The 27,108-nt window shown below is 45.8% G+C and overlaps 2 protein-coding genes and 1 non-coding gene across 5 annotated transcripts; 2 read left to right on the forward strand and 1 right to left on the reverse strand.

Annotated features, from left to right (window-relative positions):
- The first annotated feature begins 7,103 nt into the window (after nt 1–7,103).
- On the forward strand, nt 7,104–11,445 carry Ccl5 (C-C motif chemokine ligand 5). The gene is made up of 3 exons (XM_021177952.2): nt 7,104–7,224; nt 8,204–8,315; nt 11,155–11,445. Exons 1-3 carry the CDS (start codon nt 7,149–7,151, stop codon nt 11,240–11,242), a joined length of 276 nt encoding a protein of 91 aa, XP_021033611.1. The 5' UTR covers nt 7,104–7,148; the 3' UTR covers nt 11,243–11,445.
- A 4,017-nt stretch (nt 11,446–15,462) lies between these two features.
- On the forward strand, nt 15,463–26,073 carry Heatr9 (HEAT repeat containing 9). 3 transcript variants are annotated; one of them, XM_021177634.3, is made up of 15 exons: nt 15,463–15,614; nt 16,956–17,005; nt 18,278–18,462; nt 18,754–18,880; nt 19,100–19,156; nt 19,365–19,421; nt 20,693–20,750; nt 21,120–21,250; nt 22,529–22,711; nt 23,100–23,189; nt 23,272–23,391; nt 24,509–24,582; nt 24,972–25,023; nt 25,407–25,493; nt 25,704–26,073. In XM_021177634.3, exons 1-15 carry the CDS (start codon nt 15,524–15,526, stop codon nt 26,067–26,069), a joined length of 1,728 nt encoding a protein of 575 aa, XP_021033293.1. In that variant the 5' UTR covers nt 15,463–15,523; the 3' UTR covers nt 26,070–26,073. The 3 variants fall into 3 exon arrangements, with proteins under 3 accessions (XP_021033293.1, XP_085685378.1, XP_085685379.1); XM_085829252.1 differs by having other exon boundaries at nt 22,532–22,711; XM_085829253.1 differs by lacking the exon at nt 19,100–19,156.
- Nucleotides 16,337–16,443, reverse strand: LOC115032756 (U6 spliceosomal RNA). Its single transcript, XR_003838356.1, has one exon. It is a non-coding gene; the product is annotated as a U6 spliceosomal RNA (small nuclear RNA).
- Nucleotides 26,074–27,108: the final 1,035 nt, after the last annotated feature.

Consider the following 27,108-nt stretch of genomic DNA (forward strand, 5'->3'; position numbering starts at 1 on the left):
TGTCTAAGAAAATCAAATCAAATGAAACCAGAAGAAGCCATTCAGAGAGCAGGCCGGTAAGTGGCATTCCTCCATGGTCTTGGTCCTAAATTCCCTTCATGATGGATGTAAGATGTAATAAACTATCTCCTCCCCAACTCACTTCAGTTGTGGTGTCTATCACAGCAACAGAAAGCACACTTACTGTATCCCAGTGCTTAGCTTGTTTTCTAGAACATGATGGATATTCAATGAAGACATAGTGTTTGCCAGAGGAAACAGATGAAGAGACGGATGTGAGTGAATGGCTACAAGGTGGTGAGTGGGTGTGGCATTGGTTAGTTTATCTGTTTTAGTTTTCTGCACCAGCACCCATGCTGTGGTCTTAGTGTCACCTTGTCACCCTGACACCCTTTCCTAGAATCATCCCAGGACATTTGTTCTCAGTGGTCTTACATATCAGATACCTTCTTATAGCAAGCAAATGGCCAAACTGGTAGATCATACCCTAAGCTTGGGAATCCTTAGTGTTACAACAACAGAGTGTATCCAGTTAAACAGTGGCACTCTGACACCTGCCCTGTGCTAAGCCAGCTTCTCCTGTGTTCTGACCTTTCTGTGAGCCACGGCACACCACCCCCAACACATCATATACTGAGTCAACAAATGTGCTTTACCCATTTATGAACAACACATGTTAACAGCAGGAGATGTAGAGATGGGTAGCTGAAGGATGGATAGGCGGAGGCTGGGAAGAGCTGAGTGACTTCGTGGAACAGTGGGTAAGTGAAGAAACACAGAATTGCCTAAGGAAGTGGTAGAGTGAGTTCTGGGTCCCTGAAAGATGAAAGGGAAAAAAGACCCTGCGGGCTGAGTTTAGGGGAAGTGAGCTTCCCGTTCCAAATCCCTTCAATGGACTAAAAATCACCTACTAGTTTATCTTTGAAATGAGAAGGACGGGGCTTCAAGGGAGTACTGTTATACCCCTACTTCCTTATTGAAGAAACTGAGACTCACAAGAGGTTTGCCAGAACCTCACAGCTTCTCACAGCTAGGTTTAGCAGCCTACTGGACTAGAATCTATGCCCACTACATCGGGGTCCCTTGCTCTCTTCACATCCAAAAGCTGGCTTTAAGAGGAATGATTAAAGTACAGAATTTCCAAATGCCAACCTAACAAAATTCCCCAGGGGGACTCCCTACCCACTCTGGCATTCCTAACACTACGGACCTAGGGAGGTTCTCAGGGTAGAAGGCTCTGTGGGCTTCAGGGCTGAGGGGTGGGCAGTGGAGGAAGGGGAGGCAGCATAGAAAACGGGTTCGAAGAACCTCCATCTCTGGAAGGAAGTAGTAAGGAGCCAAGGGACTTTGGGGCCAGATCAAAAGAGGGACAGAATGCAGAGACTTTTATCACTTCCTTTATATACCTGTCTGTCAAAATCGTCTAAAAGGGATATGCCAGGAAGGAAGAAGAGCAGTGGTTGGCAGAGAATTCAGGGCTAGTTTGACTCAAAACTGTTTTTCCCCCCTAGGTAGAATGATTTCTCAAGGGTCTAGGCTGACACTGAGGGCTGATTGGGATATCACTGTCCGAGTTGTCACTTCTCACTCTATGCCTTCAAAAGTGAATTCTTTATTGGGAAAGAGAGAACAGTAAGGAAATAAACGCTGGAGCCTGGACATTTTGGGGGGTAGGTTTCTAAGTTTCTACATAGAGCCAGAAATAGGCCATTTTCTGATTGCCTCCACTTGGTCATCCTGGGTGTCCTAGAATTGGGTGTTCTCAGCCCAATTTCCATGAGAGAAACCGAGGAGTCGATTTAACCATCTGTCCAAAGGCACAGAGACCGCAAGTGCTGACTGATTTCAAATGCAAGTCTTCCTTGCCCCATCAGACTTCCTTCTGGGGGGGGAGGGGGGGAAGGACTGCAGAACTGAGGGGCCATGCTCTGGCAATAAGCTTTCCTAGAGAATAAAGGATAAGGAATTTCATGAGGGATATGAAACAAAAAAACAAACAAGCAAACAAAAAACAAAAACAAAAAAATATAAAGACAAAAAGGAATCCTCAAACCAATATGAAGAAGAAAATAAAAATGCATTCCTCTCATAGAAGAGGGGGCCTAAAATTATCTGTCAACAAACACTTACTGATCACGTGCTTCCCCCAGGCCTCACACTTGCACCACCTTGTGAGGGCTCCCCTGTGACCCAAGCACAGTTCCCATCGCAAACACACCGCATGCGCATGCGGTCTCCAGCTTCAGAGAGCAAATGGGTGTGCTGAGCTGTCCTGTGTGGTGAAGGTGAGAAGAGCTAGTGGAGGCACGGGTGCAAGCCTCTGGTCTGAATGTGGTTGGAGCTATTATGAGGGTAGGCAACTAGAGACATGGGTGATGGCTGTGATGCTGTCGCCACTGGAACACCTTGCCAACAGGGCCAACTACTTGCTGTCCCACATGTAAGGAAGGGGAAGGAGATCCAATCAAGAAGCAGATTCCAATTTGCATATGGAGAAAGTTAAAGCCGTGTAGGAAATGGCTTTACTTTTGGCTTCTCCTGGGAGCCCAGATGCCTAGAGACTATGGATTTTCCCTACTTCAGACACTATGATAGGAGTGGCCAGGAGAGAAACCTGACCCACACAGTCACGGGGAAACCCCACGTCTGACTAAAGCACTGGAATCCATGTGAAATGGGGTTTCGGTTTCTTTGGCTGCAACCGGCTTCATAACGTCAGATTGACTGGGCTGAGAGCCAGCTCAGCTTGGGAAAAGAGTCAAAAAGAGAAGGAAAAGAAAACAAAGCCTAAGCCAGGACAAGACAGGGTAGCATGTGGCTGGAAGGATGTGAGCCTATCCGAGAGGCTTAGGTGAGCACGCAGCACAGGTGTTGGGATTAATGAGAGCTGGCGAGGACTCAGAAGCGCACCAAAGCTGCCAGGTTTGTGAACTCCCTGTACAACAACGACAAGTGTACTTTCCAGCTCTCTGAAAACTAGTCAGAAGATTTCACAGCTTCATCATCTCTTCAATGGCTAGATTAACTCACTCAGAGTCTGTGCAGCTTCTCAATCTACAGAGGAAGTGACTTAGGACCAAAGGAAATCAGCCAGTTGCCTGAAGTCGCTAATCAGCAATAGAGAGCAGACTGGGGGAAAGGATGCTTCATGACTTCACGGATGCACTCGGTCTTAAGAAGCAAGGGGTAATCTGCCATTGTGAGCGGCAGAGAGGTGGGGGCATGGAGAGATGGTGGTCAGAGGGTACACAAGGCTGCAATCAGGATGAACAAACAAGTCTGCAGATCTAAAACATAGCATGGGGACTGCGATTAGTCACACCGTGTGGGCACTGGAAATTTGCTGAGAGATTTCAGATGCTCATACCACATAAATATAAAGTGGAGGCTATGTGTAGAGAAGCATGTGTTCATCTGTCTGTTGTAAATATGTCAGAGTTTTGCCATGCACCATAAATACACACTGTTTTGTTTTAAAAAAATAAATAGAAAATAAATAATAGATCCAGCTTTTCAACTCCAGGGAGCCCAGGTACCTAGTCAATATGTCCTAGGAAATGCTTAACACTAACTCACTGTTGATTTTGTATCTGTCTTATCCAAAACATAGGCTGAAAAGCAGGGAAGAACCAAAAAGACAAACAGGATAAGCTACTGAGAAACTGCACAGACTCTGAGTTGGTTCATCGGGCCACTGAGGATACGATGAAAACGGTGACATTTTTTGGACTCGTTTTTAGAGAACTGAGCAGACATGCTTGTCATCTGTGCTCAGGGCTGGAGAGATGGCTCAGTGGTTAGGAGCACTGGCTGCTCTTCCAGGGGACCCAGGTTTGATTCTCACCCACCTACACTGGGCAGCTTATACCTGACTGTAACTCCATTTCCAGGAGATCCAACACCCTCTTCCAGCCTCCAAGGGCACTGAACACACATGGGACACTTACTGACAAGCAGGAACACACACACACACACACACACAAATGAAAATAAATAAATAAAATTGTGAAAGATACTATGCTCACAGAGTAAAGAGACAATGCTGTAATGTCAACACCACAGAGAATGAGGAAGTAAGTTTAAGGTCAACCTGGGTTTCAGTGTGAGCTGAACACTCACAAACAAAAGACAAGGCCAGTAAAAGGTTCACAATTAAGGAGTATATATTTACTTGTGTGTAGTCTGTCTGCCTTCTCCTACTTCACCTCAGAGCCTTCACAAGAGTTGCTAGATTTCTGTAGAAACAATGAAGGGTGGTAGAAAGTGGTCACTCATTCAGTGAGGTCTACCACTGCAAGTTACAGCCATAAGCTATGTACTTCACCTCTCTAAGCTTGAACCAACCTCCTCAAAGGCTCAGACTCAGAATCCTCCTGCCTTAGCCTCCCAAGTGGGTGTGCTAGTATACATTTGTAAACGGACAAGGTGGATGTGGTAGTACACAATTGTAAATCCCAGTATTCAGGAGCACCGGCAAGAGGATTGCTGTGAGTATCAAGTCCAGCCTGGTCCATATAACAAAGAATAAGGTGGAGACTGATAGAATGCTAGGCATCCTCCTGTGCCCTCCATTCACACACATGCTCACATACACACACACATGCACACACACATGTACACATGCATGCACACACATGCACACACACACATGTACACACACATGCACACACAGTCTAGCCAAGGCTACATAGAAAGAACCTGTCTGTCTCAAAAAGAAATCTGGAAAACAAAACAAAACATTGCTCTTTCCAATGTTTAGTTTTCTCTAGATTCTTATCTCTTACTCACAAACTAATTTCAGTCCCTATCCCCTGACTAAATTGTCACTAATTCTCAATTGAAGACGCATCCAATCCTTTGGCATGAGTGAGCCCCCACCCCCACCCCGTCTCTAAGGAGTCCCTATCCTTTACTATCCAGTTATACTAAATACACAGTGAACCAAAATGAGACACACTACAGTTGGCTTCCGGTCCCAATGTTTTCATTCATCTGCAATGTGCTCTTAGCCAGTTACTCCTCTCTGAGCCTCACTTTCTCCCTCTGCAGCAGAGGAAGAGCATTCCACTGTTGTGCCTGGGTAGAGAAAAAATTAGTGAAAAAAATAGGAAAACTTCCCTAATGCCCCCTACGCTTTCTGTCTTCCATAGCCTTTGTGCACAAGACTGTAGAGATGAGTTAGTGGATACATTTATCCACTAACGTCATGGTGACATCATGGTCATGATGAAAACAAGAAGCATTCCTTAGAAGAATCATCCCAGCTCTTATTTTCTGAAGGAAAAACCTCCAGTGTCTAGCTGAAATGCACTGTCCTAGTCATGGGGGGCGGGGAGGTGAGGAGGGCCAGGACTCCCACCCCTTCAGAACCTATCCCACTTCAGGAAATCCTCTCATACATAATACTTGAGATCAGACTGTGCCCCATTCTAACTTGGTGTTGTGTAAAACAACAGTTTTACAATCTGTGCCTTTCCCTGAGAGACTCCATTGTACAAGTAGTTTTAACTACATTCTGAATGCAAACACAGAGATGGGATGACTCTGTACCTTGGTGGGCACTCTGTCTGGCACCAACCATAGGCACAGATGGTTAATAAATGTATATCTAAATGTATAAAAGGATGACATCCCAAAATTTTATTAAAAAAACAAACAGACTTAGGACCATATGAGCACATCAATATGTTTAAGTCATTTAAAAACAAACAGGTCCAAGAACTTACTGAACGCATCAGCCCTCTCACCTGGACCCCATAAAGAAAGAGAAGAGCTAACATCATGATGGTAACAGCCTCCACCAGCCTGTCATCTGGCCACATGGTGTATGTGGCACAGGACTGACAGGCAGAGAATTGCAGACTGTCCCAGGAGTTAGAGCTTATTCCCACTGTGGCATGCCTGCTGGAACTACCACCCTCTGGCCCATCCACCTGAACCTGCCATCCATTTGCTTTCCCACTGTCCATCTTGACCCAGCCTCCCATTCCCCTCCACAGCATCCATGTCCTTTACATTTTGCTCCTACTCTGGGACTAGACTGTGAGGTTCAGCTCTGACCTGTGGCCCTGAAGCTTGACTCTGCACTAGGCACCTCAACAAAGAATAAAGTGGAGACTGATAGAATGCTAGGCATCCTCCTGTGCCCTCCATTCACACACACGCTCACATACACACACACATGCACATACACACATGTACACACACATGTACACACACATGCACACACACACATGTACACACACATGCACACACACACACATGCACACGCACACGCACACACACACACACACACGTTTTTAAAATTCTTTATTTCCACAGAGACTCTTTGTAGCCCTATCAGCTCCCTCGACTCCTAGACAGACAGACAGACAGACAGGCAGGCAGGCAGGCAGGCAGACAGACAATAAATAGATATTACAGATAGATAATAGATGGACATACAGGACACAACTCTTTTGTTCCTATCTTAGTTACTAATGTTAACTCTCAGATCACATGTCACACACATGTGTAAGTATGCCTATATCTACCTAGTTATCTGGGAATCAGGATTACCTGGCAAATTGCTTACAACAAATCTCCTATACCTTGTTAACTTATTGTTATCAATGACACAAGTGTGTTCTGTTTCTGACATGGTATGCTCATGACAAATATTCTTCCATGGAGAAAACAGAAAGACCAAAATCAAGTCTGGGCTACAACTTGGGAATTTGCCAAGTGGAGACCAATGGCTTGACCTTAACTGACCCCTACTTGCCTTAAGACAACAGCTCCCTGCTACCTGGAGAGGCCCTGAGTGGGACGGCTGATCTGAGCGGGACGGGGAGGAAGAGATTTTCCCCTACTGTATTTGGCCAGAGAGGGAGCCAATAAGTCATCCTGGACTGGAGGGCAGTTAGAGGCAGAGTCATGCTTCCAAGGGTGATTTCAGTTTTCTTTTCCATTTTGTGTGTTTTCATTTTATGACAGCAGCAAGTGTTTGGTATCTTTTGTGGAAACTCCCCAAGTCCTGGGGTTGGGGGGGGGGGCACTTCCTCTGCTACCCTGGCTCCCTATAAAAGGTCTGCCTGAGCTGCAGAGCACCCCTTGCAGAGGACTCTGAGACAGCACATGCATCTCCCACAGCCTCTGCCTCGGATACCATGAAGATCTCTGCAGCTGCCCTCACCATCATCCTCACGGCAGCCGCCCTCTGCACCCCTGCACCTGCCTCACCATGTAAGTCGAGGGTTCTGACCATCACAGCCCCGCTCTCCCTCGATGCCAACCCATCTTGATACCCAGACCTCCCCTTCTTTCCAATCCTACTGTGTATGCTGCTGTGCATTCTTATGTATCCTTGACACGGCTACCCTGTCATCACTGTTAGATGTCTTGTATATTATGGCAGGACCCTTGGAGGAACTTTTCTGTGTCTTCAAAGATGATATTATGAACTCTGCAGGCACTCCTTACGTGTGAACTGGTGCCGGGCATATCAGAAGGCTGACCTTTGAAAAATGGCTTGCTCATATCTGTCACCAGCGTGGTTTCTAAGAAATGTGTAATACTGTTTTAGGTGGGATGGTCTTTCACTTCATAGTGAGAAAAGAAATGGGGCTTGCTCTTGTGTTGCACTGGGGAACAGAGGCCTAAGGACACTGAGATTCTTGTCTAAGGGTGCACACTGCTACAATTGAGGAAACTTGTATTCCAAAAGCCCTATCTGACTGGGAAGCTAAGCACCGCAGCTCTGCTGTGGGATGAATTAAGTGACCACCAAGAGCTTCTCTCGTCAGAGCCCCTCGATACAGGCCAGCCAGGTCCCAGGATGCTATGTGCACTTTCAGGCCCCGCTTAGGATCATCACTAAGATATGGAGCCTCAGCTTGGGTGCTCCCCCAGAACTCATCCTACACCTTGAAGACACCAAGCTTTGAATCCACCAGGGGAGCTCTGAAAGCTCTGCTAAGGGCAGAAGGCACAGAGTGAGGAGAGCGATCCCAGCAGGGGCTTACAGTACAGAGCACAAGGCACAGGCTTGGCTCACGGACCAGACAAAACAGGCTTCTGTTGAACTCTCCACCATGGCAAATGTGTCCTCTGAGCCATTCCTGCCAAGGTAGACAACGACAGTCACTGCTTTTAAGATAAATCGTGTAAAGAGCCCAGCATAGCTGGCAATGAATAAAAGGGTTTCCTTTCTTCCTTCTCCCAGATGGCTCAGATACCACTCCCTGCTGCTTTGCCTACCTCTCCCTCGCGCTGCCTCGTGCCCACGTCAAGGAGTATTTCTACACCAGCAGCAAGTGCTCCAACCTTGCAGTCGTGTGAGTCTCAGCCCCGTGGGTTCCTCTGTGGGTATAGAAGCCATCCCACAACCCCTCCATGATCCTTCTCAGGGGTGCCCCTCGCACTCCCACTCACTCTCCGGGCTCCTCTAATAGCTATGGCTCCATGTCTCCAGCTCAGAGTCTCCAACTGTAACATTAAAGGACTAGACACGGGAGCCCTAGAGCAGCAGTTCTCAATCTGTGGGTCGGGTCCCCTTTGGCAAATGTCTATCTCCAAAAATATTGACATTACAATTCATAACAGTAACAACATTACAATTATGAAATAGTAACAAAGACAATTTCATGGTTGGGGGTCACCACAACATGAGAAGGGCCGCAGCATTAGGAAGGTTGAGAACCATAGCCTATAGAGATAGACACAGTTCCTAGGACACCAACCTTTGCCTGATCCTCTGAGGAACTAGGGAGGATGGATCAAGGTCAGTTCCCTAATTTCAATCAAGTAAATAAAATCTAAAAATCTATCCATTTAAGAAGTTATAATGAGACTCAGCTTTAAATATGCATATTGATAGATTTGGGGAAATATAACAGTCCCTACGACACAGAGGGTGCTTGCTGGCATGTTGTGTCTATGTGTACTGTCTCTAAATTGTGCATATAGCCCTGGTGGGTATGCACAAGTCTCTCCATGTAATGAAACAGATACAGAGGCATTTGCGGGCCTACTCAAAGCTGCACAGTAGGAGAGGGATGCAGTCTGTCTCTGGACCTACTTCCTGTTATAAAATAAAGGTATTAGTGACAGGAAGCTTAAGAAGCTTAAGATAATGATTTACAGAGTGAAAATGGAGAGCTGGAGAGATGGTTCAGTGGTTAAGAGCACTGCTTGCTCTTGCAGAGGATCAACCTCCATCCCAACATCCACACGTTGGCTCATTCGTTACAAGGTGGCTCACTTGTTACATGGTGGCTCACTCATTACATGGTGGCTCACTCTGTAACTCCAGTTCCAGGGGATCCAATACCCTCTTCCGACCTCCTCAGGCACACATGTGGTACACAAATACATGCAGATGAATACTCATCTACATAAATGTAAAAAAGAAAAAGAAGAAATCATAAAGTTTCCAGTAAAAGGGTGAAGAGTTTTAATCCAAAGACTTTTTGTAGCCCTGGCAAAGATGAACGTCAGTGTAATATTACTATCTAATATTACCAAATTTAGCTCTAAAATAAGACTTTTTAAACACAATCCTTCCTTGAGCACCTATTATGAGCCGGCAGAAATGAATAAAATTGTCATCCTTGGCTATGGAAATTTCATCTAGTAAGACTGATAAGTTGGACACAGAATGATCTATGGCACCCTATAAAACCTTACTAGAGGAGAGGAGGGGGTGTGTCTAGCTTCAAGGGTGAGGCAGGTGATTACCATAAAAAGATGCTGTTTGTGTCAAGGTTAGGAGTAGAGAAGTGTGTGTGACACGGGTGTTTCTGATGTGTGTGACACGGGTGTATCTGAGAACACATGGACACCTACTTTGGTTTGTAGGGACATATGCAGGAAAGCAAAGGGCACCTCGAGTGTCAGGAAACTGAAGCAAAACCTAGAGCTGGCAAGAGTAAAATGACCAGGTCCAGACAAAGCCTAGGAGGAGGTCTGGAGAAGAGGCGGTTGAAGTCACCCACACGTGTACTATTGTCAGCAGAGTGGTGGTACCTGGAGGCCAGAAGAAGCAAGAGTCAGGAGTGTGGGAGGATGAGTCAGCCAGAGTGAGGGACTTGTGGTCAGGAGCAAGGACAGAAGAGACGCAGATGCTGAGGTTTCCAGTCAGAGACGGAGAGGTGTGCAGGTGTGCAGGTGTGCAGGTGTGCAGGGCCAACTGTGTAAAGAGGAAGGAACCAAGCAAAGTCCCAGCAAGACAATCCATGGAGATGCCAGATGGAGTGCAAGCCAAGGGCTGAAGACAGAGTCCAGGAACTGCCAATAAAAGAGGCTGGGCAACATTGTCTTAGTCATCCTTGGCCACCCAGCTGGTCTGCATGTTAGAACCCTAATTATATTGTTTGATAAACTGGGGCCCCTCAACCTCTCCGAGGTAGTTCCAAAAGAGGATAATTAAGGCATTTCTTTCACTAGGCCACAGAAAAAAATAATAATCACTTAGATCATCCCCTGGCACATAATGGGTATAAAGAAGTATCAACTTACTATTGCACAGGTGTGTGTGTGTGCGCGTGCTCGCGCGCATGAATGCATACATGTGGTAAGAATGAATGAATGTGATTCTTTCATCCAGTCATTCATCCAATATTCACCAAGCATCAACTATATGCAGGCCTGGGGCCAGAGATTGGAAAAGGGAGAAGGTAAGGGGGACAATTTCTTTGAGGACACCTGCTCTTCAGAGACAGGTGGAAGGGGAAGTCAGATGAACAGAGAGGGCTCCAAAAACAGAGGAGAGAAGGAAAGACTTAGCAAAGGAGATTTGTTCTTTGGTATCACATACTGTATAAAGGATGGGGAAATGGGGACCTGAGCAATCTTTTTTTTTTTTTTTTTTTTTTTTTTTTTTTTTCCGAGACAGGGTTTCTCTGTATAGTCCTGGCTGTCCTGGAACTCACTCTGTAGACCAGGCTGGCCTCCAACTCAGAAATCCACCTGCCTCTGCCTCCCAAGTGCTGGGATTAAAGGCGTGCGCCACCACGCCCGGCCCTGAGCAATCTTGATAGGAAAGAAAAGGAAGAAAGAAAGGAAGAAAACAGTATGGAGCTACAAAAACGCACTCCCCAGCTCTTATCACCTTTATGCTTTTCTGTGCCCGTACACCAAACGCTGCCCCAGTGTTGACCTTTCTCTCTCCTGCAGGTTTGTCACTCGAAGGAACCGTCAAGTATGTGCCAACCCAGAGAAGAAGTGGGTTCAAGAATACATCAACTATTTGGAGATGAGCTAGGATAGAGGGTTTCTTGATTCTGACCCTGGATAGCTTGCTTCCCTGTCATTGCTTGCTCTAGTCCTAACCAGCTTGGGGATTGCACTCAGGAACCCCCTATTCCTACTCCTTCCTGGGAAAATGGGCATCTCAGCTGCTCCGAGGCTCTGCACAGCAAACCCAAGAAATCAGCATCTCATTAAAATTTCAGCTGCAAGGACAAAGCTGGCTCCTAGTGTGACTTCTTCCTAAGAAACCCTCTTGCCCACAAGTATTAAGCATGCAGATATCTCGGCACATACCTGGTATCGACACCAGGTTTAGGAGGTGTGGCCTGTGTAGTTAGCATAGACAGGCAAAGCAGGTAAAATAACCAGTGGTTTACCCACTAGGGTTGAAGTCTAAGCACCGTGATGTAAGTCTACCTGTAAGTCTCCAAGGATTTATCTGGACCTCCTTTCTTCCCCAGGCTTTAACTGACCCTTCTAGCTTAGCCTGTCCTATACCTTACCTCCAGTGGGTTCCTTTAACACTATCATTACCCATAGTGGCTTCAGGACAATTTCAGAGGCCGATAACTACCAAACTGTACCAGCGCCTTTGAAGAGAGGGTGCTCCACCTTTCTACCACCTGTGCCCCTTCAGGTGAACGTTATAAATACCAGCCATAGCTGTAAGCACTATTAGTTGAACACAATGTGCCAAGCACTGGCTCAGTCCCTCACATTCAAAACCTTCTTTCACTTTATAACCTTGGGATGGGCACTAATACTAGCTCTTCCTACAGTATGAACATGCTTTCCTTTTTAAATTATATGTTTGAGAGACAGAAATAAGACCACACATGCACACACACACACACACACACACACACACACGGACATTCAGACATATAGCCATGGCACAAATGTGGAGGTCCAAGGAGAGGGTTCCATCTTCTCCTTCCTTCTCATGGGATGGAGCTCAGGTAAGGAGGCTTGCACAGCAAAATCTCTGCTCACTGAACCATCTCACCAGCCCAACAGTCAGGAAAAATTCAAGGTAAATTGAAATTATTTGTCCAAATCACCACAACAAAAGAAAAACAAAGCTGGGCGTGGTGGCACACGCCTTAAATCCCAGCACTCAGGAGGCAGAGGCAGGCAGATTTCTGAGTTCGAGGCCAGCCTGGTCTACAAAGTGAGTTCCAGGACAGCCAGGGCTACACAGAGAAACCCTGTCTCGAAAATCCAAAAAAAAAAAAAAAAAAAAGAAAAAAAAAAAAAGAAAGAAAGAAAAACAAGTTTAAAGTTAAGTTTTAAAACTCACTAAATCTAATTCAAATGTCTATGTCTTGCCATCTTCAATTCTCAACTTTTTATTTGTTTTTTGTTTTTGTTGTTGTTTGTTTGTTGTTGGGGTTGGGGGTTTTTTTGTTTTGTTTTGTTTTTTTTCAAGACAGGGTTTCTCTGTATAGCCCTGGCTGTCCTGGAACTCACTCTGTAGACCAGGCTGGCCTCGAACTCAGAAATCCGCCTGCCTCTGCCTCCCGAGTGCTGGAATTAAAGGCGTGCACCACCACCGCCCGGCAATTCTCAACTTTTTAAACTTATCAAAATACCCTCCCCTTCCCTCTGGTATATACCTTTTTTTCTGAGCCATCTGAAACTGGATGTACAATACCACTACACCAGTAAGGGTTTCAGTATTGTCTACCAAGGAAAAGAACATTCTACATAACCACAAAGTGAGAAACAGGAAACAAGGACACTATTATTTTCTAAGAAACAATTGTCAAATATACATTGTCACATCCCCACTGGCCCAATAATGCCCTCTATGAATGTTTTTTATTAAGAATCCGATTCAGTAGAAACACTGAATTAAGTGGAATGTCATTTTGGTGTTATTTAAAAAACAAACAAACAAACAAAAGCAAACAAACAGTGTCTCTTTGTGAAGCCAGGGCTGTCTTAGAACGGGCTGTGTAAATCTGGGTGGTCTGAAACTCTCAGGAATCCACCTGCCTCTGCCTCTTGAGTGCTGGGATTAAAGGCATGGACTGCCACAACTGGCCTTTTCAGTGTTAGCACATTTCACTTTTGTTCTCTCTCTCTCTCTCTCTCTCTCTCTCTCTCTCTCTCTCTCTCTCTCTCTCTGTCTCTCTGTGTGTGTGTGTGTGTGTGTCCATGAGAGAGAGAGAGAACCAAACACATGAACACACACACACACACCACAGAGACAGAGACAGAGACAGAGACAGAGACAGAGACAGAGACAGAGAGGAAGAGAACGAGAAGCACACCCACCTGCCTCTGCCTCCTGAGTGCTGGGATTGAAGGCATGCACTACTACAACTGGCCTTTTTAGTGTTAACACATTTTTTGGCTTTTGTTTTCGGGGGCAGGGGGGAGCGTCCTATGTAGCCTAAACTGCCTTGAACTCCCTATGTAGACCAGGGTGGCCTAGACCTTAAGATAACCCCCTCCATCTTCAGTGCTGAGCCTACATGGCTGACCCACCATGCCTAGCCATTCGTTTCGTTTATTGAAGCAGGATCTCAGTAGATAGCCCAGACTGGCCTTGCGCTTTCAGGATGGGATTATAAGTGTCTGCTACATCACCTGGCTAGACATTCTTTTTTCATCCTTAAGGGCATTGAAATTGTTTAGTTTATATTTTTGTAGCATACTTATCATTTAGGTTTCTTATTTCCTTACAATTGGACTCAGATTAAGTAATTCTGGTAGGACTTCCACTTGAGAATGTTATCTTTCTCTGTGCAGCACATAAAAGCACTCATGTCAGTTTATTTATATCAAGTCTGATTAAATAAGGATCAAGCCAGTGATACATATTTTTTAGGGTGTTTTTTTTTTTTAGATTTCCTTATTCTTCTTTACATGTATTGCTTTGCAAGCTTACAGGTATGCGCACCACATGTGTTCCTGCTGGATTCCTTGTAACTGAGGTAGTAGATAGTTGCCAGCCATGTGGGTGCTGGGAACAGAACTCAGGTCTTCCACAAGAGCAACAGGTGCTCTTAACCAGTAAGCCACATCTCTAGCCCCCATGGTCCCTGTTGTCTTGATATGTAGTGTCATGGTTAATCTTCGGTTATCAAGACTGAATGGATCTAGAATGAACTAAGCCACTGGCCATACCTGGGAGAGATTCCCCTTTTTCTTTTTTTAAAGATGGATTTTAAAATTCATATATTTCTTTTCTTTGTATGAATGTTTACCTGTGTGCATGTGTACCACATGTGTTCTTGGTGCACACAGGTCAAATGAGGGCATTAGATCTCCTAGAACTGAAGGTACAAACTATTGTGAATTGTCAAGTAGGTGCTGGGAACCAAAGTCAGGTCTTCCCTGATGATCATAACTGCTGAGCTACCTCTCCAGCCCCTTGATAAGCTTATTAGGAGTAGGAAGATCTATCTATAATGTGGGCAATACCATCTCAGGAGTCAGGCTCTGGACTGAATGGAGAGAGTATGACCTATGGTCTCACTGTGACTGGCCAGGCTGCTGTGACTTCTCTGTCACAGTGGACTGTATCCTGAACTATGAAATAAAATAACACTTTCATCCTGAAGTTGCCTTTGTGAGAACATCTTAATCGCAGCAACAACAACAACAACAAAAAAAGAAAACAAGACACATAGTAGGCTTCTTACTGTGTACTGAACTACTACATGCTAGGGATTACATCACTGAGTCATGTGGGGAGGGGAGCTTGGGAAAGGAAAGCCTTCAGAAATGATATAGCATTGGTATGAATTTGAAAGATCTGAGTGACAATCTGACAGGCAGGCAGGAAGGGAAAGGATACAAGGTAGATGGAACAGCATATGCAAACAGAAGAGATCTGAACAGCAGCTCCTTACCACACAGCCTCCTGCCAGAGAGGAAGGATGTGCGTATAAGAGAGGCTTTCCTGTCCCGGTCATTTTCCCCATGACCAATTCTGTGAACAACTCCTGTACTTCACATGGGTTGTCTTGAACTTGATGGTTCACAAACACTTTGTTCCTCACCAAAGCTACTAGAGTTGAGCAGACATGACTCCACCATTATGCTGCAGAAGGAAGTGAAGTTCAGTGAACAGCTGAGTCAGGAGGCCAGCAGGGGCCAGCAGTGGGACTCAACAATGGAAATGGTGTTCTGTTCACCATGACAACCTAGTTGCTCAGTGCTTGAGTGTGTCTCCCTGGTCTCACTTATACCAGAGAAAGGGCCTCTTCAAGCTGTGCCCTCTTGGCTTCACATCCCTGAACTTCTGGCTGCTCTGGTTCTCCTCTGACCTATACCAAAGAGGATGGAGAGCCAAGAAAAACAGACTGATTTTCTTCAAATCCCCAAGCCAATGGCCAACTGCCCATGGCTGGACTATCGAAACCGGAACAAAAGTGAGGATGGGGTAGAAAGGAATGAAGCCAGGGGTGGGGACCTGATAAGGTAAAGCCAGCAAACCAGACCCAATCTCAGACAAGGCCCTGAGTTCAGCAAATCCATGGGAAAGGCCAGGGCAGGCCATTGGACAGTTGATCACAGTCCTCAGTAAGTCTCTCTTTCCAAAGGAGGACATGCTGGATTTTCTCAAGTTGGGATACCTGTGTGTCCCCCAGCTTCTCCCTTACCTGTGTCTTGCCTTCCACACCAACCTTACACCTCCAGCTCCTTGCATAAGGTCTTCTCTAAGCCCACTGCTCTTATCCCTGATTTACCTGATTAACACCCCTAGTCCCCCAAACAAGACAGGGTTCTCTGTGCAACCTCAGCTGTCCTAGAACTGTCTGTAAACCAGGCTGGCCTCAAACTTAGATATCAGCCTGCTTCTGCGTCCCTACCCTGCTAACTCTTGCTTCTATAACAAGACTTGGTCTGTATTATCTCTAGGACATAAATATCTGATTCCCAGCCTTGAAGGTACCTCTCAGCTATACTGCTTGTGTGTATCTCCACATTCGTTTCCCTTTGTAAATCACTGCAGACCAGAATTTGTCTCAAATGCTAAACCAGTAGTTTTCAAAATGTCCCAGAGTGATCAGATCCACCCAATCCCTAGAGAATCAGATACTAGGGGGGTGAGTCCTGGGAATCTGGGGGTTTTGTTTTGTTTTGTTTTTTGAAAACTATGGAACATTTCACGAATTTGCATGTCATCCTTGCGCAGGGGCCATGCTAATCTTCTCTGTATCGTTCCAATTTTAGCATATGTGCTGCGGAAGCAAGCACGGGAATCTGGGTTTTAACAAGCTCTCTCAGCCTAATGCATACTCACATTTGAGAAAATGAGAGAGAACAACAGTTGTCACCCTTAACCGAATACTGGAATCTCCAGGGGAGCTTCCCAAAATGCCTAGGCTCTATTATCACAAATCTGACTCAATTAGTCTGCTACAGAGCCCAGGCATGTTCAAATATCATTCCAATGGTTCTTATATGCAACCAGGGTTGGGAACACTACTGGTCCTGTGTTCCCTAAACTTCAATTAGGAGGCCCCTGGGGATCTGGTTGACATGATGTTCCTGACAGCATTTCTGAGAGGCTCCCAGGCACAGTACCAGGAAGACTACCTGCCACTGAAGGGCAAGGGTGATGCCTCATTTACCCTCCTAGTTCCTGGGGGGGAAACCTGGTGCTAGTATTTACTAGCTGCAGAACAAATGAATGCCTTACAAGGTGTTGAAACTCATACTTCTAATTACTTACTGGTACCACCTGCATATCTTTGCTCTCTCACCAGAATTCAAAAAAGCCATGGCTCCTGTTCACCTGCCCTTGTCCTGTTACAAGGTAAGTGATTTTTGTTACTCTAGGAGCTGTGCCAAAATAGGAAGAGCACCAAACTCCCTCCCAATTCAAGCTAGCTCACAGAGCCTGACACTCACCTGTGGGTCTGCCGTTAATACTGTGTGATCTCAGACAGGTTACTTCCCTTCTCTGAGTGAGCCTCCAGAGTTCTCATTATAGGTCAACACTGCCTGCCCCCTTGTGTAGTTTCTAATGAGACAAAGTCTGTAAGGCCTGGACTATGTGGATTGTCTGCTAAAATGAGCCATTTTTGTTAAAGAAGCAATCCTCCTTGGGGTTGCCAGGTAAAACACAAACTGACCAATTAAATTTAAATATCCCCTAAACAGTACATGTGATTTTTAAAAAATATATAAAGTCCTAAATATTTTATTCATTCCTGAAACCCAAATTTGACATCTTTTGGAGTTTCTTATTAGTGCCTTGCTACATCTAGAAACCCTACTTCTTTGAGTTGAGCATTGCATGACTGAAGTCCTGATAGTCACTGGGAAACCCATAAGGTCTTATCAGTTTCTGAGTTGGGAGCTACTGGCAAAAACCCACTGCTCCCTGTTGCCAAAAAAAGATGTGTTGTAAAGATAGAAAGATTTGAGAGATGGCTGAATCCAGGCCAGATCCATAGAAAACCACTGTGCACATGAGCCCCTCAGCTACAGTCAGAACTGTACCAAGTAGTAAAAGGCTTGAGATCTGACATGCACAAGGCCTTGTGTGTAGTCTTAGCAGCACACACACTGAAGTAGTCACACAGCTAAGAGAGGGTCTGAAGGAAGCCCATTTTCTCAAGTAGCCTGTGAAATTCGTGGTGGCACAGAACTATGCAACATACTGTAGGTGCTACTGTCTGAATAAGTAGTAGCCTCTTTTCCTTCACCTTGGCCTCCCCCAGGCCTGCCTTTCTCACTGATCACTTATTTGAGATTCTCAAGTAACTAAGCTGTGAATTCAGATCAATTTACAGATCTTTTCAAAATCTTGAGTGCTTTTGAGCTTCACCATTGCGTGGGAGAGGAAAGAATAAGGATTAATTAGATCCATTTTACAGAGGAAGACTGAGGCATTGGTAGAGTAACTGTTCCAAGTCATAGAATGGAAGAGATGGTAGCTGTGTTTCCAGCCCAGATGAGAAGCTTAAGTTGGTATCTCTCATGTTTGTTTTCCCTACCTTCGCTACCCTTTCTCTGGCCCGAGCACTGCAGTAATGGCCTGGGGGAGCCCTCTGACTCTTCTGCCATTTGCTCTTCCCACCAGGTGCCAAAGGAAGCATTTCCCCCAAGTCCAGAGTGCTGGAGGGTGCATCCAAGCAGGCCAAACGCAACGCCTTGCCTCCACTTAGATAAAAAGCCTGATCTCTTCACACATTGGCGCACCCTCAATGAGCAACGCAAGGAACGGGAGTCAAAATCGTTGTTTTGGAAAAGAAGAAACTTCCCAAGGTGTGCTTTGCTCATCTCTGTATTCTTCACACCTTCCCAACTCCTCCAGGAAAAGAGGGAAAGAGTCAGGATGGGTTGGAATGGAGTGGGACAAGTCCAGTGCTAGAAGTCCAGTGCTAGAGAGGACCCTGTGATTCTAGATGGGCAACTCCATCAAGTGGGTATCATTGACTCCTCTTTGAGTATCAGTCTTTCTCTGGTCTCATTGTTGAGGCTCTGTGGCAGAGGTAGGGATGTAACCTGAGGAGGGGAGGAAGGGGACTATGGCTGTCTATACAATTTCTTACACAGGTACTTCAAAGACAGTGCCCAAATGCCAAACCTCCATGTCTCTATCAGCAAGTTGACTTTAAAACCTAAGGAGGGACCAGGGTTGTTAGATCCCACCAACGACCCCCTGAAGTGGCAAAGGTTAAAGGTCAGGATCATGGTGGGATAAGGAATGCGGGCACTCCCTTCCTGAGAATACTTTACCTTGGACTTGCTACCTCGGGTTCAGACTACTTACCCTTCAGCCCTGGGTCCTTCCCTGAAAAACAGAAGGAAGGGAAATTGGGGATCAGTTTACTGGAGTCTATGGTTACTGGAGTCCTGTGGTTTTGTCCTTCCATTCACCTGGCCCACCCTGGATGAGCAGGAGCTCACCAACAGCTTGAACTCTCCACAAGAGGATGAGCAGTGCTATGCAGCCTACGTGAGGAGCATGGGCATGGGGGGAGGGGTGTAAATTGGAGGGGCAGCTTCCTGAGCGGTACTGAGATGGAAAAGGGAAACAAGCTAGAGGTGGCTGGAAGGTGGCAGGGACACCCCAGATATAAAGTCTAGCTGTGTGCAGAACACGATAATTCTTGAGCTGGTGTCCAAGGACTCCCCTTCCCTCTCTTCTATCCCTCTTCCTGCAGGCTTTAGGGCACCTGGGCATCAGTAACAAGTTTGTCATGGAAGCACTGTGGCAGGTGGTGAGTCTGGGGTCTACATGGAATTCAGGGGATGAGAAAAGAGGGTCTGAGGTATGGGAAAGGGGAGAGAGGAGTCTGGGCACAAGACGCAAGACCTTCCAGAGTACCAGGAAAGGTCAGGTCCACTGTTGTGCGGTAGTCATGCCCCTGGCCTCTTTAGACGGCTAGTTGAGAGTGGGAATCTGAATATCTTTCTTGTCTATGAAAACACGTTGAACTGAAAAGCCAGGAAAGAGCTGGAGTCACAGCCAGGCTTAGTAGCCCATGCCTGCAAGCCCAGTACTCAGGAGATGGAGGTAGGAAGATTATGTTTCACGAGAGCCTTCGCTACATAAGTTCAAGACCAACCTTGGTTGTATAGCAAGACCCTATCTTGAAACACTAAGGGCTGAGGCTATAGCTCAGGAGTAAAGCATTGGCTAGCATATACTAGACCTTTGGGTTCTATCACCACACATAGAAACACATACTGTCCTGGGACTGAGCTCATTCTGATTTAAGTAAAGCCTGTTCCAGGCTTACAAATGCTAATCTAAGTGTCCCTGCTATGGTTGATGTTGGTTTCTTTCTTTCTTTCTTTCTTTCTTTCTTTCTTTCTTTCTTTCTTTCTTTCTTCCTTTCTTCCTTCCTTCCTTCCTTCCTTCCTTCCTTCCTTCCTTTCTTCCTTCCTTCCTTCCTTCCTTTCTCTTTTTCTTTCTCTCTTTCTTTCTTTCTTTCCTTCTTTCTTTCTTTCTTTCTTTCTTTCTTTCTTTCTTCCTTCCTTCCTTCCTTCCTTTCTCTTTCTTTCTTTCTTTCTTTCTTTCTTTCTTTCTTTCTTTCTTTCTTTCTTTCTTTCTTTCTTTCTTTCTTTCTTTTTCTTTTTTTCAAGACGGGGTTTCTCTGTGTAGCCCTGGCTGTCCTAGAACTCACTTTGTAGACCAGGCTGGCCTTGAACTCAGAAATCCACCTGCCTCTGCCTCCCGAGTGCTGGGATTAAAGGCGTGTGCCACCACGCCCAGCCCTTCCTTCCTTCCTTTCTTCCTCACAATGTGCTGGCCTAAGGCCAAGTGACTACAATACTACACAGAGATGTGCATGTGCACAGAAGCCTGACTCACTGGCTTGGTGTTGTTCCATTGCACCATCCTGCATGTGTACTCTGTGTGACCACAAATAAGTCATGTTCTAGCTCTCTGTTATCTATTTTGTAGAAGTTACACTAAAACAATCCCTGAGGTTTTGACAAATCTATTTCTTTATGGTGTGTTTTCACTATTTCCTTCTTAAATCAGGCTCAAACTGGTTCAACAAAAGTGAAGAACGAGGCCTATAAATCCCTGGCCAGCCTAGGTATGTTCTCACTCTCTGTAGGGAGTTGGGGAGGGATAAAAGTAAAGCCACTTTGTTCTTATAGGTATGAGTGGAAGGAAAGGAGGTATGACCGCACTCCAACCTTAGCATGCTACAGAGTCTGGGAACCACCCTGGGCACTGTTGGGCAAAGAGAAGATAGGATGCAAAGAAAAGATAGAGTAGAGGGAGGGACAGGGGAAGCTCTAGAAGTTGCATTCATGCTTAGCCAGCTCTCTGACCTCATGGGAGAATGGCAACCCCTTGAAACCAGTAGTTGGGCCTCCTGTCTTAAGAGTAAAGTGGTGTTCAATAGGTCCTTACCAAGAGGAACAGGCCCTGCCCTGACTTGAACACCTTCCTCGTCCAGGTTGCTTGGATAAGTCTGTGATCAAGGCTTTCATCAAACAGTTGATGGAACACAAGGAAAGTCAAAGGCTGGAGACCCTGGTGGGGCTACGAGTAGCGCTGAACTCCTGGGCTGCTATGCCTGAGAGCAAGGTGATTGAGAATGGAGAATCCATAACTGGGGCAAAGAAGGTCAAAGTCACTGGAAATTTTGGTTGGGAGTTGAGTGTGGAAGAAGGCTGCCTAACTCTCAGATTTAATAGAAGACACTGCCCTTGTTGCATCTCCTCTAAAGTTGAATGAAAGTATAGGCTGATATATTCAGACAAGCTCTGTAAAGCTGAAATCATTAAATGAGATTCAGCAAGAAACCAGTCTATCTGTGCTCTTTCAGTTGGAGCTATCGTTATCATCACCTCTAAAACAGACCACTGAAGCAAAATGTCTGTCACAAAGGGCAGAAACTAAAAGTCCACTGATGCAGCTTTCACTTATGCCCCTCCTTTAGAGCCCTGGTTCTTTAATTCCAACAGTACTTCGTGTAAAATAGAATCGGTTTCTCATCCATTTATTCAGCAAATTTGTATTAAACAGTTATTATGCACCAGACACTGTCGGTCCCTTGGGATACATCAATAAACCAAACAGGCAATTACCTTTGTTGGGGATGGCGGGGCGGGGCGGGGGGGGGGGGACGACTCACAAAACAATTTAATTACAAAAGTATATAGAATGTTAGAGGTCACAAGTGTGCAGGGAGGAAGGAGCACCAAGATCGCTGAATAGGGAGAATGGACGGGTTTTAATTTAGATATGGTAGACAGGGAAGGTCCAGTGTGAACAATATTATTTGAACAAAGGCATCAAGATGCTTTATAGATCCCTGAGAGAAAGTGTTCCAGACAGAAAGACTGGTCAGCCCAAAGGCAGAAACATGGCTGGCCTGGCCAAAGATCAGCAAGAAAGACAGTTGTTGAAGTGGAACAGAAAGAAAAGCAACAGGAAATGAAGGTCTAGTCACTAGAGTATATGTGGCTTAGTGGGCTTCTTAGGTAATGGGCTCTTAACTCTATGTAAGGAACTTTGAGAGTTCTTAAACTGTAATGTTCCTTTCAAAAAGTTCACTCTAAAGAGATATGACTTAGGAGAGAGAAGGTGACAGCAGGAAGTAAGGGGGGATCATGGGATGGCATCAGGCTTACTTTAGAGAGAAGGGTCGGAAGCAGTATTCTAGAAAACATGAAGCCTGAGCCAGGTATGACAGCACCACCCTGAAATCCCAGCTCTAGTGAGACTGAGGCAAGACAATCCTGAGTTTGGGATGACCTATAAAAGAAGATCCTACTTCAAAAAAAAAAAAAAAAAAGTAAAAGGTGAAGAAGGCTAGCTGGAGACGCGGTGTTGCTCATTTCACCCGTGTTTCCCTCTAAGAAGCCCGAGGTCCCGTATGAGGAAAAGCTGGTGCTTCTGCTGCAGAATCTGATATACAAGCCACTGAATGAAGAATCCTTAGAGGCAGCCCTGTGCTTGGGGTTCCTGAGGCCCAGCAACAGCATAGTCCAACAGTTCTTGCTACAATGTCTGAGTAAAGGGTCCATGTCCCAGAGGATGAAGGTATGAGAGGCAGAAGCCGGGATCTATGGGACGCACTTGGCCAACAGTGGTCAGAGTTGACTTGGGTTAGAGTTTGCTTCTACCTTCACGCCCCAAAGAAAACAAGCTTCAGCTATGCATAGCAGAGCCCTCTGTGTGTTTATGAATATGGAAACACACAACTGGGGGGGGGGGGAGATGGATATGTGCACAGGGTACATATATCTGGTAGGAGTGCTCATCTATTTATGTGTGCACACATCCACTTGTGCTCTCATTCCAAAGGCCAAGAGGGCAGAAAGAAGCACCCCATTCCCCAGTGAGTTCTAGGCCTAGCCCTAAGGTCTGCTTGGCTATCAACACCCCTCTGGGTACACCAATATACCATGCTTCTCCTCACCCTTCACAGGCACTTAGGATGCTGGTCAAGATGATGAATATTCACTCAGCTGCTGTCACCAGGGCCATTCTGGAGCAGCTACACTCTAATGTCATTGATGTAAGCTCTAGGCTACCTTCCTTCACCTAGAAGAGGAGGGGAAAATGCATTGTCTTCCACACCTCCCTGTGCCTTCCTTTAGGATCGCTTGGAAGCCACCCAGATGCTCAAGACTGTTGGGCTGGAAAAGATCCAGGCACAGGGGCTGGTGAAACTTACATTTGACTTGCTCAAGAGGAAAATGCATAGTGAACCCTTCCAAGTAAGATCCTAGCTCCCAGTCTCAAATCGTTCTCCTCTTTATTCTCTTGAGATGGGGATTCCCAACAAACCTCACACTCTAGTATGACACTGCTTTTACCCTATCCCTCTCATACAGTCCATATTTTTAATCTACTTGTCTTTGGTTAAGCAATTCCTCAGCATAAAAATGCCACCCAAAGGCCGGGCGTGGTGGCGCACGCCTTTAATCCCAGCAAATGGGAGGCAGAGGCAGGCAGATTTCTGAGTTCGAGGCTAGCCTGGTCTACAGAGTGAGTTCCAGGAAAGCCAGCCCTACATAGAGAAACCCTGTCTCAAAAAAAAAAAAAAAATTGCCACCCAAGCTACTCCCTGCTATTCACTTCTTCCCCTTCCTTCCTATTAAAATGCTATTGTTAGTCCAAGCCCAGTGTAGTAGTACACGCTTGTAATTCCAGCACTTGCAAAGTAGATTCAGATGATCAGGAACCCAAAGCCAGTCTCAACTACACAAGTCTGAGGAACCTGTGGGCAACAGGAGATGTGATAGGCAGGGATGGTTCAAATAGCACATCCTATGGGAAGCTTTCCCAAATGACCAGACTCAATCCTGCCTTTCTCCACATCCCACTGCACTTAACTTTACAGAATGCAGCCTTTCCACATTGTTCTAACAATGTAGGCTGTCTCATCTCTTCATAACGCTTCTCAGTGGTTTTCAGTGCCTTTGGGATAGCTCACTTTGTGTCCCATCTCAAGCCCTGTTTACCTCTTCAGGTTTTTCCCTCCAGTACTAAGGACTAACTCAGCTCTGGTGGAGAGTAGGCAAGTGCTCTGCCACTGAACTCTACACGTCACATTACCCCAGTAAATGTACTGTTCCCCTCATCCTTCCACTCATCCTTCAGCTATAAGCTGCATCATCACTTCCGCCAGGAAAACATCCCAGAACCCAAGACTGAGTAAGGAAAGCCTGTGCACCCTTCCCAGTACAGTAACTGCCTTTGCTTGAATGCTCCATCCATAGAACCGCTCCAGGCAGGTCCCCTTTGTAACAAAACCCAAGTGTTTATTAAGGGTGTGTGTAGTACTGCCGTGGTGCACGCTGCATTCCCTCTCTCTGTGGTTGCACTTTGCAGGTAATAAGGCAGGCTGTGTCTGAAACAGTGGATGTGCTCAAGATGAAGCCTTTAATAATGAAACTAATGGAGGCGTAAGTTAAACTAAACAGGGCTGGAAGGCAAGAGGGTTGTTGGCTGAGAACTGTGTCTGTACTTTGGGGCAGGTCATTCTGACTCTGGACTTTTGTTTATCTATTGTTGTTGTTGTTATTATTTAAACCACTCGGGGTTGCTCTAAAACCCCACTATAACCCCAAAGGAACTTTCAGAAGGCATCAAGTTCTAGTGATAATCAAACCCTGACCCATCATTTCAGTGTTTCATGGCAAACTATAGTATCTGTCCCTGCCAGCTGCTTCTCTGATTTGAGAAACCAGAAAAGGAAATGAAATTAACAGCACTTGTCATCATGCTGGACTCACTCTGGGCTGAGATGTAGCCAGCCTCCCTCCCACTGAACAATATATCCCCTTCCACACAGGCAACTGATGAGCCCAGATGCCAGTGACCGTCAGGAAGCAATCATCTCTTTGGTAAGCTGGGCTGTTTTTTCTGACTCAATTCTTCGAGATTGTCTTGATGATGGCAGGCAAGTAAATGACTGAGCAGTTCCTGGAGATAAGAAAGAACTGTAGTTTGGGAAGGTCATTTACTTTAGAATTCTAGTTCTATTGAAGGTCCAAGCCTTGGGATAAGTAGGATATATCATAGGTGGGTATGAAAGATGCTATTTAAATATTACAGAAAAGGACTCTACTCTGATAAATATTGGGAACTAGATTCCCAAATGCCAAGGAAAGAAACCACATCGCTCTCTAGGTCATGGGGTCATCTCAAAGAGAGAATGGAAAAGAGGCTGGGGATCTTACCTTCTTGGGGCTGGCTACTTAGGCAGAGTTACTCGTTCTCTGTCCAGGGTGCCCTGGGGATCCGTAACGAAAAGGTGTTCCATTTGCTGCTGGACATGCTAGATGCAGAAGAGGCCAAGAGTGTGAAGAAGAGCGTAAGACATTCCTGTCCTGTAGCCGCCCCCCCTCTCCTCCATATCCCTCTCATTCATCTGTTCAGCGTCAACAATGGGGAATTGGGGCAAAAGTCCTCAGACACTGACCCTTGGCTTGATTCCTTGGGGCCATAGTAACTGCTCCAGAACTTCCCCTTCCCCAGCCTGAGCACAAAATATGCCAGCCCCATGATCTTTGCTCTTATGCAGATACAAGAAACACTACTTGTTTGGGCCTCAAGAAATCCATGGATCCAAAACAAGCTGACCAACAAGGTTTTCTTTGTGTATGACATACCGAAGGCTGTGAAGACAGAGCATACAAGGTTCCGGAAGAAGCCAGAGAGCCCAGATGACTTGTGTATCACGGACTTTCGACAGGCTAAGCTGAACCCTTTGTTTATAGCAAAGGCCTACAACAAGCTAGGGGAAAAGCTAGAGGCACCTGCTTTCTCATTCTATTTCTCCAAACCGAAAAAGCAAAGGCCACAGGCCACAGGACCTTGGGAACCAAAAATCAGGGAACAACTCCGGAACATGGTGCTGCCTCAAAATAGGTTTCTTTTTTGGCTCTAATTCCAATTCTTTCCTTCAGGATGGTTTCCTGGGAAGATAACTCGGTTTTCTCTTTTATGAATGAACACTTGCTTGGCGCTTTACCTAGTTTCTGAATCCCCACTGCTGTTCACTCCTCTGAGGCTGCACTGGAACAGACTCCTTCCCGTGGGTGCTCTTTCTATGCAGTTGCACTTCCTTTCACCAAAGCAAAGCAGGAAGGGCAGAGCCAAAGGTTCTCTCCGTGCCCAGCTTTTCTCCTGTTCTAGCTTCATTCTGCTGCTGTGACAAATTCCATTACTAGAAACAACTCAGGAGAAGAAAGGATTTCTTTATTTGGCTTTTACTTCCAGGTCACAGTCCCATTACTGAGAGAAGTCAAAGCATAAATTTGAAGGCAGGAGCTTGAAGGCATGGGCTTTGTAGGATCCCTACTTCCTGGCTTATGCTTAGCTAGCTTTCTTCTTTTTCTTTTTTTCTTTTCTTTTCCCCAAGACAGGGTTTCTCTGTATAGCTATAGACCAGGCTGGCCTCGAACTCGGAAATCCTCCTGCCTCTGCCTCCCAAGTGCTGGGATTAAAGGCGTGCAACACCACACCCGGCTTAGCTAGCTTTTTTTTTTTTTTTTAAGATTTATTTATTTTATTTACATGAGTACACTGTAGCTGTCTTCAGAAGAGGGCATCAGGTCCCATTATAGATGGTTGTGAGCCATCATGTGGTTGCTGGGAATTGAACTCAGGACCTCTGGAAGAGCAGTCAGTGCTCTTAACCACTGAGCCATCTCTCCAGCCCCTTAGCTAGCTTTCTTATCTATCCACGGGATACCACCCACAGTGGATTGGTCCCTACTATATCAATTTGGAATCCAGACATTCTCCCACAGACATGCCCACAGGCCAATCAGAGCTAGACAAAGCCTTAATTAAAGTTTTCGCTTTCTAGAAGACTCTAGATTGAATCTAGTTGACAATAAACCAACCAAGCCGGGCGTGGTGGCGCACGCCTTTAATCCCAGCACTTGGGAGGCAGAGGCAGGCGGATTTCTGAGTTCGAGGCC

Source organism: Mus caroli, unplaced genomic scaffold (genome assembly GCF_978045245.1).
Source record: "Mus caroli unplaced genomic scaffold, Mus_caroli_1 scaffold_13, whole genome shotgun sequence".
NCBI classification, from domain to species: Eukaryota; Metazoa; Chordata; class Mammalia; order Rodentia; family Muridae; genus Mus; species Mus caroli.

Bases quoted from the DNA above. Each gene is read 5' to 3' on its own strand.
- Ccl5 (XM_021177952.2), top strand. From the start codon at position 7,149: ATGAAGATCTCTGCAGCTGCCCTCACCATCATCCTCACGGCAGCCGCC. The intron at 7,225-8,203 runs GTAAGTCGAGGG...TCCTTCTCCCAG, and splicing joins CCCTGCACCTGCCTCACCAT to ATGGCTCAGATACCACTCCC. The intron at 8,316-11,154 runs GTGAGTCTCAGC...TCTCTCCTGCAG, and splicing joins TGCTCCAACCTTGCAGTCGT to GTTTGTCACTCGAAGGAACC.
- Heatr9 (XM_021177634.3), top strand. From the start codon at position 15,524: ATGGAGAGCCAAGAAAAACAGACTGATTTTCTTCAAATCCCCAAGCCA. The intron at 19,157-19,364 runs GTGAGGAGCATG...CTCTTCCTGCAG, and splicing joins AGCAGTGCTATGCAGCCTAC to GCTTTAGGGCACCTGGGCAT. The intron at 22,712-23,099 runs GTATGAGAGGCA...CACCCTTCACAG, and splicing joins CCATGTCCCAGAGGATGAAG to GCACTTAGGATGCTGGTCAA.